This window comes from Pithys albifrons, chromosome 7 (assembly GCF_047495875.1).
Source record: "Pithys albifrons albifrons isolate INPA30051 chromosome 7, PitAlb_v1, whole genome shotgun sequence".
Classification (NCBI taxonomy): domain Eukaryota; kingdom Metazoa; phylum Chordata; class Aves; order Passeriformes; family Thamnophilidae; genus Pithys; species Pithys albifrons.
This window is the reverse complement of record NC_092464.1, coordinates 17,634,970-17,649,380: the sequence shown is the minus strand read 5'-3', so window position 1 is coordinate 17,649,380 and position 14,411 is coordinate 17,634,970. Positions and strand designations below refer to the sequence as shown.

General features: G+C 40.0%; 1 protein-coding gene across 2 annotated transcripts in view; it reads left to right on the top strand.

The window, feature by feature from the left end:
• The window catches only part of GAD2 (glutamate decarboxylase 2), a 42,955-nt gene that overhangs the window by 18,033 nt on the left and 10,511 nt on the right, over positions 1-14,411 (top strand). For both annotated transcript variants that reach the window (XM_071560395.1, XM_071560394.1), the window contains exons 8-11: positions 6,371-6,450; positions 9,490-9,544; positions 10,972-11,088; positions 12,205-12,269. In XM_071560395.1, coding sequence (XP_071416496.1) covers positions 6,371-6,450; positions 9,490-9,544; positions 10,972-11,088; positions 12,205-12,269 — 317 coding nt within the window. The remainder of the gene's footprint in view (positions 1-6,370; positions 6,451-9,489; positions 9,545-10,971; positions 11,089-12,204; positions 12,270-14,411) is intronic.

Genomic DNA, 14,411 nt, shown 5'->3' with positions numbered 1-14,411 from the left:
CTCTAGGAGCCCCCTAAGAAGGGACATCTTGCCAGGTGCTCAGGAAATAGCAACACAATTCCTGTCATAGGTTTAGAAAGAAAATGCAAAGTAAGAACTGGGAGGTGATTGAGTCTAATCTAACAATAAGGAATCTCTTCACCTGGTTAGAAACCCAAGAGGACACAGAGGAGACTCTCCTTGCCTCTGGCATCTCCCCACCTGCACTGCTCTGGTGATCTAGGTACTGCTGGAGACTTCACTAGGAGTCCAGCTCTGTCACCTGCTGACTGAGGAAAGGGTCTGTTGGCTGTTCAGTTGTCAGCATTGTAGACACACCCAGAGGGATCTCATTCTCTGGGTGAGCACTGGGAGAGGGGGCTTGTCTGTGGAGGCAGGGGAGCAACTTTCAGAGATAGTGCACTCTGCATCCACACAGCAACTAGATTGCAGGAGGCACTTAGCAGGAAATAATTCAGCTTTTTGAATGCTGATTTCCCCTTGTGGGTGAGCCCCATTAGTTGCACAGAATGCATCAAACTACACCAATATCTATGAGAGAAGGGTGTCTTTTCAAAGAGTGTCTTTTTTATCTGAACAGGTTTCTCAAACCTAATATGGAGCTTCTTGGTGCTGATGCAGAAGGAAATTAAAAAGTGACTTCTGTTCCAAAGCATACATCTTAACAGACCTCCATTTCACACAGGCTGTGGAAGATATTGGTTTGGCTTCTGTAGAATGAACGAAAATCTAATCTCTAGTCCTATCACTTCCGTGGCACGTAGTGTTGCCCTCTGACCAGGCAACTTTGGAGACAGTTTGAAGAACGTCCACCTGCCAGAAGCAGTCCAAGGAGTGTTGTGTGTGGTGTGGCTTTCGGAAAAAGATCTGAGGAGCCTGGAGATCATGTTTTCTATTTGATAGCATGGATTACAAAGCTGTAAGTTGTACTTCTGAGTATACAGAGTAAATAGGAATTAGTTTTGTTTCCACTGAAGGAAATCTAAAATCAAACTGAAAAGATCCACACATTTTTTTCTTTGTATTACATATTGCATAATAACTAGAAAGTTATTTTGATGGTATTTGAAGCCAGGGGAAAGCAGTGAAAATTTGATCTTATTTGAGGAACAACTTAATTCAAGTAGCACCATTCAAATCAAAGTATAACTATTTTCTAGAAAAGTAGTGCTTTAGGGCAGTCTGTTGCAAAGGAGAAATTCATTTGGATCTAATCCTTCATGTGGTCAATATCTCATGGCTTTTACACTGCCACAGGATCATCCTGAACTCAGTGTAACATTTCTTACAACACATAATGCTGCAAAACTATCCACATTGAAAAAAAACCCAAGTGAGTCTTGCTGGATTAGAAGAGCACCATATACATTTCAAAAATGGCAAAGATGTAAGTACTAGTATGTTCAGAAACATTAATATCCTGATATTAAAAATAACTTTAAAAATTGAATAGTGATAGCTAAAGGAAACAACAGTAAATACATATCTCATTACAATGAATTTTAAATTGGGATAGGACACAGTATATTCTTTTTGTAGGTAATGGGAAGAGAAGCTGTAGCTTACAATTAGATAATAAAGATAGGATTCATGTCACTTAACATTAATCACCCAGAGTGTAAACATTTATAAGTTAGTCTATACAGTTTTTATAGCCAATAAAAATAGAGAAAGATCTGCAGAAGGCAACTTAGGTAAGTCTAAGATAGGTGATAAAGTCTCAGAGATACGGTGCCTTCTGGAGGTACCTTCTCTTCCCCACTGTTGAGGGAGCCTGGACCAGCTGCAGATTTTTAGATGCTTATTGTTAAGACAGGGGTAGCCCGGCCCAGCCAGCCCAACATTTAGGGATTCCCCATTGTTTAAAGCCCTGGAGACGAAAGTGTGTTCACCTCCTTAGCTGGCAAATAGATGATGGGCTGAGGCTGTGGGTCCAGATCTTCTGGGCATGAGGCTTCCAGCGACCAAACCTGCAGACCCTGGAGGGTATTCAGCTGCAGGATAGCTCTGCTTGCTCAGCATTTGGGAACAGGTTACTTATAAGCCACCTCCACAAAGCTCACGCTACTCTGGATTTATGTAAGCAAGGAGTAACAGCAATCTGAAAAACCAGACGTGCCCTTTGGGGCTCGTGGCATTAGTATGGTTCTTCCTGACAGCTTCAACCATGCCAGATGATGAACAAGTAATTTAGCAAGCTATAGAAACAGAAGCATCTATATATTGAAACAGTGTTCATTCAAGATAATAATGCCATACTTCTCAGCATCATAACATTTTTAATAATTCTAATTCCTCCTTTTTCCAAAAGGCCTATTCATTCTTGCATCTGTAATACATTCACACTCCTTTTACCTTACAAAAAAACCTGACTATCAGGCAAACAAACCCATACCTAAGAGTATTTGAAATTTTAGGCAAAGAGGAGATTAGCCTGGCTTGGAATCACCAGTTGTTTTTTTCTGACTAGTAATACACTTTTGTCACTGATATTGGCTAATATTCTATATCTTCTCCTTCACCACTAAATTTCAGCCACATTCATTTTCAAAGAGAAATTAGGTTCCTCTCTGTTTGGGATGTAGTCTTCCATACACCCTTTTACAGTGCATGAAGGGAGGGAGAGAGCCAGGAATCTGAAATGACAGCCTGTTCCCCCTGAGTATCCTCCTCTCTCTGGCAAGCACAGGACAGTAGTGAAACTGTGGACCTGCCACCTTCTCCAAGCCTGGTGTTCCCTTCAGGACTGGTGTCAGGCAGTCTGCCCTTTGTTGCCCTGGTTCTCCCACCTTAAGACTTCAGACCTGTGTAACTCCTACATGGCTGTGTTGTGAATGATGGTGTCCAAGCTCACTTCTTATGTGGCTGAAAAGTCTGTAGTCCCTGTGTGCCCAAAGGAGTCATATTTAATGTCCTTCCTTGTTAGCCCAGTTGAATCATCTCTCAGTAATTCTATCTAATCAGGTTTGGTTCTGCAAACCTTTTCTTCTCTTTGACCTTTATTTTTTGTTATGTTTACCATTATATTACACAGGCAACCAAATTTTAAGCACCATCACAAGAGTATTAAACCAACAGACAATATTTATTATTAGGAAAGTTTTTGTTGCTCTTACAAGTTTATTTTTTCGTTGTTACTTTCGTCCTGGCTCTTTCAGAGCCTCCGAACCAATTGGAGTAATTCCTTTGGTGTTACCCTAAGACATGAAAACATAACAGCAGTCATACATCTGTGACTATATACACAGATAAAGCAATTTCATATTCAGAGTTTGTTTAGAAATTGTAATTGCATTTGCCCTTCTGTGCACAGAATTCTGTATTTCTTCCCACTTTATCCCTAAACCAGTTTGATTCCTGACCACTGAATTCCCTTCAGTCTGTAAAAAGCCTTCAGGCAACTGAGCTATCAGCACTACATTAATTTTTTCCCCAGTGCTGTTTTAGCAGTGCCATGAGACTTCTCAGCAAGGCAGTTGAGCTTGGCCATATTCCAGTGGATGCCTTTGAGCACATGGGCTTAATTTTCTTCCTCATAGTAAACCATTCAAATCTGTATTTCTTTTTTTAAGGCACTTTGAACAGTTCTGTTTTCTAGTAGAAAACCAAATTTCAATAGTAAATCTTTTTTAACTAGTGTGGAATAAGGAGCAAAATTAATTAATGTAATGTCGTTGACTCAGACCCCAGTGAAATATATCTGTGGCTCTTCACCCATAAATCTCTGTCTGTATTTCTATATTACACTATCCAGTATGTGCAGATCAGTTTGTGTAGTACATGAATAAATCAGATTAACATTTTTTAAAGTATATAGATTCAATTCTAGCTTCATAAAGCATATCAATGAACTGTCTTTATGCTGCCAATATTGTAGCTCCATTTCAATTTTTGCGAAGTTCAAAGATGTCTTCCTAAAACTGGGAATTTTTTATAAGCTTCCTCCTGCCAGTACCCTTCTCATGGTCTCTACTCCTCCCTGCTCTCACAAAGTTGCACTGCTGCCCCATGGGGCTCAGGGAGACCCACAAGGCTGGAAAGAGACTTCTGTGTCTTCAGTGTTTAGGGGTCTGTGAATTAGTCACAGCCAAAGCCTTCATCTACAGCGCATTTGTACTGGGGAAGAATCCACTGAATTCAGTGAAGGTGATGAAGCTCATGGAAATGTGTTTGTTCAAAAATTCAGTTCTATGAAATAAGTAACATGCCATGAAAAATACCCGTGTGATGGCTTAGCTGTGATGTGCTGTCTAGAAACACTTCTTAGCATCTTGTGGCTCCCAACTAGAAAAACAGCAGGGCAAACTCCCTCTCTAAAGCAAACATACCAGTGACTGGTGGTGTTAATGGCTGGACAATGTCAGAATGTTAAAATCAAACATCTGTAGTGTCCAGAGTGCTGGTGGCTACAGATGCTGTATACTTTGCACTCTCACAGACATCAGATATAACAGGACTTGTTCTTTAGGGAAAGGGTAGAAACCTCTTCACCTGATGTCATTCAGCACCCACTCCAAACCAGCAACCCCTATGCTGGATGATGAACCCTCACCTGGAGGTGCCTGTTTCCCCCAGAATTCAGAGGAGCCTACTTGCTGATGTAAGCTTGGTTAGGCTAGCTGCAACAGGCCCAGTCTAATACAGCAAAACACTTAAGCACAAATCCCCTGTAGCACATCTAAGTGATGAGCATGAATTTCATTTTTTCATCAGTCCAAGCTGTGTCTGTTTACACTTCAGAGCGTGTTTAGTTCAGGGACTGAGGTGGTCTGCTGCACCAGAGCCTTGAAAGTTGATTTTACATCTAGGCAGTGTGTTCAGTGTCTGCTCAGTGCACATTGTTGGTTTACTGCAGCCATGTCCCATGGGGGAAAGCTGTACCAACCCACTGCATTTGAAAAACGAATGTAGTATGACCTGAGGAAGTATTTTCAAATTGTCCATGCATCATCAGTGAATCCTGGCTCAGGAGCAATCTGAACTTCTTCAAAATGTCTGGATATTGAAAGTCAGTGGGCATCATGAAAACTTCTAAGAATTTCAGCCAAAATGGTGAGATACAGTCTTACAAAAATAAAAGAAATTGAAGGGAAACTCTTATGCAACCTTAACCATAGCAGTTAAGACTCACTGAAAATTACTCCCTGAGCAATTTTTAAAACACAGAGGTTTTTACTTGTTGAGTGTAGTGTTGTAGTTCTAGTCTTCTTCATCTTTCATTAAGTTGACTTAGAATTTATTTTCATTCCTAAAGTGTTCATTATGTATGGAGGAACCCTTTAGTATGCAGTGAAATCCCACTGACTTCAGGACCTTCAAGGGAAGCACATCTGTATAACCACCGTGTCAATCTCTTTCCCTTCAGCTCTCTGCTGATTGCATTACTTTTGAAGCCAAATACTCCCTTGACAAAGTACTAGTGATTACTTCTCTGCTTCATGGTCTTCTGCTGACTAGGTCTTTCTTTATTCTTTAACGTAGTGGACTTTTAAAAAGCCCTGTTAGATTTTTATATTCTTGATCTTTTTGAAGTGTTACATCCTAAGCTAATGGTACTGTCGTATATGTAAAAAATTTCCATTTTTTAAAAGTTTAATAATCTGTAGTTAAAACTACTTTGGACAGTGTTGTGAACAGCTAGATTTGAGTTAATACAAAATCAGATTCTTGGGAGTATAATTTGATAAAAAACCATTTAATTATCATAATCTCAGTGATTTAAATTAGAATTATAAACCAACACTGGCTCAGGAGTTAAGTCCTATGAGCAAGAGAAAATCAGGCTAACTTGCACTCCAGGATGTAACTTCCACATTGTTTTCAGTAGAGACAGATTAACTAATAACCTTACTAATAGGCCTGCTGTGATTTTAAACTGTACTATGTTTGCTTATTAGTAGGAGTTGTTACTAGCTTTCACTGGCATGAGATCACAATTGGCCTTATTTCTCTCAGTCTGTTATTTGCTGTAAAGTTACATAGTAGCACATCACTCTGAACATCATAAACGAAAGTAATTGTCTAGGGAAGAATATTTTGCTTCAGTAAATTAAGCTCATAGCTGAAGCTGTACAAGCAGTAAAAGCTGCGGGTGTGCATCGGGGACAGAATTTGGGTCCATCATTGGCCACAGCTGTGCATTTAATATTCCAGGAGTAAATCCAGATTAGGGTGATTGCTCTTTCTCTAGTTGACAGTAGTGACCTGATACAAAGCGTCAAATTACAGTGATCAGTTTCCAAAAAGGCTGTGAATGAAATTATTGCCTGTGTGGGACTTCTTGCTGAAGGGCTTGCAAGAGGGTAGAGGTTTATATTAAATTAGATAAGAAATTATAATAAAAATAATAAATAATGAATTTATTTTTCAGAGTCACTTTTCTGTGAAGAAAGGAGCTGCGGCCTTGGGTATTGGTACAGATAGTGTGATTTTGATTAGATGTGATGAAAGGTAAGTAAAGATGTCAAATATAGCTCTTTTTGTCAGTACATAAAGGAAGATCATCAGGTGCTCTGCTCAGAGAGAATGTGTAGCTGCGGTCAGCAGTTGGTATAATTTGTCATAGCACTGTCATCTTCAGCAGCCATGCAGTAATTTATCCCATTTGAGGAACTGGCTCTGTCAGTAGCTTCTTTATGAGTCAGGTTTTGGAATTCATCAAAAATCTTAAAAGTTCTCTTCCTCGTGAGTTTCTGATACTTCCTTTTATTTCATCCTGAAGTAAAACAATATCAAGCTAACATCATTCTTTATATGTTGTGCTAAGAAACCAGGAGGAAGCTTGTTCTGGTCAAAACAGAGCATTTAGAAACTGTCAGTGGGCCTTTTATTTATAAGAGTGTAATATTTAGGAGCATTTGCTAATATAAATTTTATTGCTTCATGCCCCCACCATCTTTCTCAGCCGGGCTACATTTCCCTCAGTGCCCTTGATGAGGACACCCTTGCAATGAGATGTGAAGAGAGGGATCTTTGGCAGCATTGTGGGCAGCATAGGCTAAGAAGGATGATGGCCCCTGCGAAGGAGTAGCACAGCAGGCAGCTAATCTACAGGGGTCACATAGGCTCCAAAAAACCAGTGGTAGATAACTTCTTTCTTAACTCACCCAAACAAAATGTTTCAATTCTCTATGAAAACCCACTTTGAGAAAACAAAAGTACATTAACAAAATCAACATGATCTAAAGAAGATTTACCTTCTGTGGGACAAAAATTAATAGAAAAATCCTTATTGATTCTATTGAGAGTCTTTTCAGTAGAAAATGCTGAGTCCCTGAGTCCCTCATTGTTAGAAGGCACTGAATTATTTATGTATCTAGCATAAATAGAAGGTTTTGCTGCTGTCATAATACTCTGCTCCCACATTAAGAAACAAGTACCAACTAAGCAATTGACAGTGCTAATCACAGTGCCTGCATATTGACTTATGGACTTATTATCTCTTTATTAACAAAAGACTGAGCACACCTTGAAGAGGATTTATTGACAACGTCAAGACAACCAACACATACCAAAATCAACCTCTGATTGTTTCTGTTCACTAAAGACAGACGTGGATCTATGAAGTCGTGTCTTCCTTTTCTTCTTGTGCAAATTCAGCATGGTGATTTTCTGGGAAGGCCACAAGGCTTGCCCTGCCCACACTGAAGTAAACATCAGGATTACTGCATGTCTCACAAAATCCCAGCAGACACCACAGGGACAGTGCAGATTTGTTTGCACAAGATGTGTGCTGGTGTGGTTGAGATAACCCTCTGTGAAGATGTGTACCTGTGGAAGGGTGAAGAAGCACCATGAGATCTTTTTGATGTTTCCAGCATGAACAACCATACTTTTGAGTGGCTCTTTCCCACCATGACCTACACCTGCCAAGTTTGTCTGGTTTAGTCAGTAAAGCTTGACATTGCTTGGCCATTGCACTCTTCAGTCCATGAATTGCTGCATATAATTAGTGGGACCAGGGACTGGATAATCACTTATCTTGTTAAAAAAATTTGGGCAATGGAAACATCTGCCCAGTTCTGTGTGTGTTTCCATGCACAAGCTTACTAAATTAGAAACTATTAAAGACCACCAACATCTGAACTATACTTTGAGGAGGAACTCATTACTTTCTTTGTCATAGTTTTATTTTCTTTATTTCTCTAATGATCCCAGAAGCAGCTTTTGAGGATAAGACTACTGCTTTTCTCTGAACATGTACATGTGTCTGGGGCAACTCAAAATGAGTTGAATACTCTTTCGACCTTCCTTTGAACTTCTGCAAGAAAAATCAGGGCTAAGTTTTAGATTTGTAGAGCTTTTTATTTCTAGTTATTCTTTCAGTGTTCTAGTGTTTTGAATATGCAGGGGAGATTTTGCAAAAAATTCAGCAGTACAAACCTATTCCTACTGAAATACTGTTTTATTTTAAGCTATGTAAGGCTGAAAACTTACAAAACCAACAGCATCTTATCACAATAAATTAATAATTAAAATTTACATGCATACAAATGTAATGAAAACAGTTCAGGCATTTCTGTGGACAAACAAATTAATGCTTTTATTAGTTTCCCTGTAACTACCATTTTGAACTTTAGTAAAGGTTGTTCCTTTTATAATAGCAACAGGAAATGATGGCTTAGTGAAATAAAAAATGTGGAAAAGTCTTTAAAAATTAATATTACTCTAAATGTACAACATTCAAAGTCAATGAAGACTTTATTTCTGTAATGTGGGAAGCTATCATGTTTGTATTGCTATTATTAGTACTTCTTTGATAGTTTTGCTTGTATATAAAGCAAAGAAAACCTTAATTTTAATATTTATATCAACAGTGTTTTGTCTTGTATGTAAGTCATTTATGGGATTTCCTATATTAGCCTTCAAGCCTTATACCACTGAGTCTGAATCTGAGGTAGATGTTCATACTAGAGGTGTTGCAAATACAGTCAGTGCAAAGAGCCTGACAGTTCATTTAATGAGTCTAGACTGGTACCTTCTCTCATACCCTGCCTCAAGCAAATGCAAAAAGTCATCCCTGAGATGGAAACATGGAGACCACTGCTGACGGCACAGCTGAGTTGCGCTGCTCAAGGCCATGTTGCTCAGCTGTCATTTGCTGTGGCTGCTGAGAGGGGACCATGGGATTTGGCACCCAGCAAACTTCTTGGGACATTGGGCTGAGCCTCTCCCTGGGAGCCTGGAGCTTAGTCCCAGTGCCGTAACATCAAACAGGACCAGGAGGCTCCATGGAGCAGCATCAGTCTTTAATGGGTGTGGCCATGAGGTAACCTCTGTCAGTTACGGTATTGACACAAATATATTGACTAAATAATTAGGATGAAAACTCAGAGTAGTGGACAAGGTCTTTTTGTTCTCTTCATTGCTGCATAACCCTTGGGCAGAATAGTAACTTTGCTCCTTCTTTGGGTTTCCTATTAAGTGAAGACATAACAGCAAAAGCTGATTTCAAGATCAAATTACTGATACAACTCTCTCTTGCTCCAGAGGGAAAATGATCCCATCAGACCTTGAAAGAAGAATTCTTGAAGCCAAACAAAAAGTAAGTTTAGCAGCTTTTCTGCTTCCAAAGAAATAAAAAAAACAATAATGGTACAGCTAGTTGTTTTGGTTTCCTTGGTAAAAAAGCACAGGCTTGCCCATTAAGTTTTTATTAATTTCTCAGAAGTGTAGCCTGCCAATTAATGAGGCAATGGTTGCTGAGAAAATAGGTTTAGAGCTACTTTATAATGTCCATGAGCTATTTGGCTTTCTTTATATCTATTGTTCTGCATAATGTTCTGCATTTTTTTATATTAGCTCCCTATGATGTAGTTTCTCAGCTGAATTTTGTCAAAAACAGAATAACCATTTTGGGGAATTTGTTATAGTGTAATGCATTGAAATTACACCTCGTAGACTCACCAAAGCAATGGAAGATAAAATCCACACATCTGTATATATGCACTACTTTTTTATGTGTTCATTAACAGAAGCTAGAATTAAAACATCTGAATGTAAAGTATGCAATGAGGACAGCCCTGTGCTTTCAACATTTATGTAGATACTCATCAGACACACAGCAGTCAAAGCTCATTAATAACACAGGTCTCCATTAAAAGGTCACTTCTTCCAAGAAAAGCAATACAGTAGATAAAAAAATAAGGCAAAATTATGATAGAGGTCCACTCAAACCTACAGACTGTTGCAAGGTTAGACCTTTCGAATGGTTTAAACCCCAGTTTAAACCAGTTACAAAAAAGTAACTGCTCTTGACCTCTTAGTACTCCTTTTGAAATCAAAAACTACAGATGAAATTAAAATGAAACACTGGTAAAAATTCTGCAGACCCCAGACCTCATAGTGCAAAAGTTATGGAAGCTGAGTGCTCCACTATGAGGCACAGCACTTAGCAGAGGGAATCCAAGAGGTGGTCCCTGGCTTCCGTGGAGGCTGCTGTTTTTCCCTTAGAAGTGCTGTCTCCCTGCTCTGCGTGAGGGATGGGGGTGGAGGCAAGCCCCACACCTTCCCTGTTCGCTGCCCTGGGAGACACCCCCAGGCACAGTGTTTCCACTGACAAAATTGGGACACCACATGTCCAGACACTTGCTGGGGTAATTCCAGTGCAGCCCAGGGCAGAGTCCACCAAAAATGCTTCTCTCACTGTGGTGCCTGGGTGAGGTTTGTTTTATGCAACATCCTGCAGCAAACACTATTTTGTTTCAGGCACGTGGTGTGAAGCAGAATTGTTGTGTTGAGCCCTTACCTGTCTCATGCATTCTAATAAATAGAGGATGCTGGTTTGGAAGTTTGCTGCCACCTTAAGGTAGAAACTATAATATCGCTGACGTCTAAACTTTGAGAAAACCAATTGTAACGTAGCAGGGATGTCCTCCAAGAGACGCTTGTGGGCTCACTGTGGGGGCAGCACAAGGGGAGCTGGGGCTGCAACACTCTGACTGTGCAAAATACCTCTGTGCTTTCTTATAGGGATTTGTGCCTTTTCTGGTGAGTGCCACAGCTGGAACAACAGTGTATGGGGCATTTGATCCTCTCATAGCTATTGCAGACATCTGCAAGAAATACAAAATCTGGATGCATGTGGATGTAAGTACCATCTTTCATGGAGGGCTGGATTACAAGGTGTAGTAGCATTGATTTATTCATTTTGAACAGTGTCATCTTGTACAAACCCCATTGCATTTGGGTCCTGTAATTAAGTCTAACACCCAAGTACTGACTTCCTACTGTTCTGAGAGGCTTAGGTCAGAGGGATATTTTAGGAGCTGTGACTGTACTTTTACTTCCAGCAACTAGGACACTTAAGATGACCTAGTTAGAGTCCTTTTGGCTTTCAGCTTTATCTCTAAATGCCATTAGTAAAGAAATACATATGAGCATACTGAGCACTGGCTTGGCTTCTGCAGCAGCTGCAAAATAAATGCATAAGGAAAAGTCTACATTTGTCTGGCATAAAGTACTGTAAATTGCTGAACAGTTTAATGCAAATGCTAGGGAATTTTATCAGATTGGCTACTTAGCTTTAGGCAGGCTCTTGCCAAGAAATCTTTCTGAAAAATTATCTTTCAGCCCTAGAATGGCTTCTCTGTCATTTTTGCAAATCTTTTCTCCAAGAAGACTTGGTAATTGACCCTCCAAAAGCAAGGTCTGAGTATCTTGCTTTTGGATTACTGTGCCAACCAAGATCAGTCTAATTCAAATGAAGAATTTATATTTACCTTAAATACTTCTCAGTTGCATGAAATGCCTGCTTGTCCCAGATCTCTGTGAAGAAAGCAAATGAATAGAGGGCAAGCAGCAGTGGGTCCAAAATATGATGAACACTCCCCCGAGCAGCTGAGATCCCAGCCTGGTTTATCACCACTTAGTCACTAAAAGATAAAAGGCAGCTTACTGAGGAGCAGCTCTGCAAGTCAATTACAGCATGGGGCAGCTCGATGTGCCGTGTCAGAGGAGGGAGGGAGTGAGGGGTTAGCGCATGATAAGGGTGGGTGCCTGGATTATGGGCTATTAACCGCTTCTTCCAAGCTACTGGAAGAAAATTGTTCACATTGCTAATGCCTCAGGCCCCATCTGCCTGGTCATTTTGGAATGTGCCACATCAGCAAGAAAAAAGAAAGGGTCCCAAACTGATGTGAACACACAGATGTCATCATGGAGAAAAGCAGAGTTCTCATTAAGATAATGTGTCCTGCCTTCCAGGGAGCATGGGGTGGCGGGCTCCTGATGTCAAGAAAACACAAATGGAAGTTAAACGGCATTGAAAGGTATGATTTATTAGTATAAATAAAAGTCGCTTATTAAATGCATTTTACCACACTTGTGATTACCATAGCAATGGTATAGAGTGTTATCTCCAAGATACAGTAGGAAGAAATCGTCTTTCCAGTTGAAATACCATTGCTAAGTGCCTTTGTTCAGTGCTACAGTAGTGTGGCACTTTGTTTTGTAGTGCAAACAGCAGACATTTCATGATCGTTTTTCTGTTCCTTCCATCATGCATTCACAGGTCCAGAGTGGTTTCTGCAGCATTCTCTGATTCAGTGTCCAGCATGAATTAGCAATTGTATTTTTTGAAGAAATGAATCTGGGAGATCTTGGGCACGGAAGTCTGAAGTGTAAAAGGTGGATGCACCTGCAGTTTGAACAGATGTCCTACTCTGTCACTTCTGGAGAGAACGCCCTCTCCAAGCTGTGTTAATGACATCTTCTCAGTATATCTGAGCTTGTATTTATACACACAGTCATAGTCCTGAGCTCATAAACATTGCAGATACATAGAGATTAACTTAAGTGATGTTAGTCCAGGCTAGAAGAACTGAGTTTAAAAACAGCTGCTTACTCAGAAACTATGGAAATCCTTTCCATAGGATGTTAAGATTTATTTACATTCAAGGAAAGATAAATAAAAACCATTTGGGATTTCCATGAGCCACAACTGAGTGGGAGCTCAGAGAGTATTTAGAGAAAATTCATATATGCTTTTTGTATTCTTCCCAATATTTTGTATTCTTCCCATTCACCTCCTACATCCACTGTATTGAGTGGACTAACTTTCTAGAATACTTCATAGAGTATACTGGGCTAGATGGAGTCACTCTTACATTTGTATATTTCCTGAAGCTCATGGTATTTGAGAGTAAATCATTACTCCCTTCTGCCTTCTTTATCAATAAATCAAATTGTTGTTCCGTGCTAATTAAAATTACAAACAACTTCATCCTGTTCCTGGAGATTAGGAGGATATCTTGATGGTTCAGTTCCTTTCTCATACATCTCACATGCAAAATTTGAAAACCAGTCAATGGTTCTATGAATTTGATTTAGTTAAGACTGCCTGCAACACTCCAAATTTACATATCATGCATTAAAAGGACATATATGCAAATATCCAGCAAGTTAGAAAAATCTACATAGTTACCTACTAGGGCAGAGTATGAAACAAAGGGTTTGCCTCCCTAATTGCTGTCCAAATTGTGCTGTAATAAGAAGTTCAGGTTAAATGTATTTTGGAGAATTTTCCAAATAATATGCTTTAGATCCAGAGCTCCAATGGATTTTATTTAGTGCTTTGATATGTACTATCTCCATGTGTTGGGCAATAAATTAAGGAAATTTGTCTTTTCCAATGCTCTTCCTCTGCATGATGGACACAGGGGCTCATTTCAGTTTGTCCAGATCTCAAGAGTGGGAACATTTAGAGCAGACTGAACGTCATGGACATTCCTGTTCCAGGGTAGATAATTGCATGGTTACAGGTGTGAATAGAAGAGAACTGAAGCTGGTACTGTTTTGTAGGGAAGAAAGGTACAAGGAGAGAGCATTAGCTGGGGCACACTGTGCTCAAGAGTATTCACATCCTTCTGGTAACAGGCAGTCCAGCAGAAATGCTCTTGTCACAGGCAGGAGGAGTTGCAGATCTATCTTATGTGCCCTCCAGTCCCCACAGCGCAGATTTCAGGCTGATCAAAGGCAGGCTGAAGGACGCATGTACCCTGGTCTCTGGAGCAGATAGGTCTGGCCACCATCAGGCATTTCAGCCTGGTGTCCCTCTTCCAGAGACTCAGGCAGGAGTTGACAGCTACATGAGAAAAGCATGTTTGCAGTGAATCAGTGCTCCCATATAGGGTCCAGACACCCTTTCCAGGGCTGTGGCTGGTCAGTGAATGCACCTCAGTCTGTATTTAGTGATGGCTGAAGACCAAATTATGCCAGTCATGAATCTCTCCTGTCATCAGTTTGAAATCTCTGAAGGAAAAATATTCCTTTTTTATTTTTCCTATCTTTGACCCACAGCTAAAAAAACACATAGGTGCTTGGTGCTCAGTTATTTGGGCAAATATGAGATGCTTTTAGAAAACATCTGTGGATTCATGTAGGTTTTTTTACCTCATCATTTGTCTCAGTCA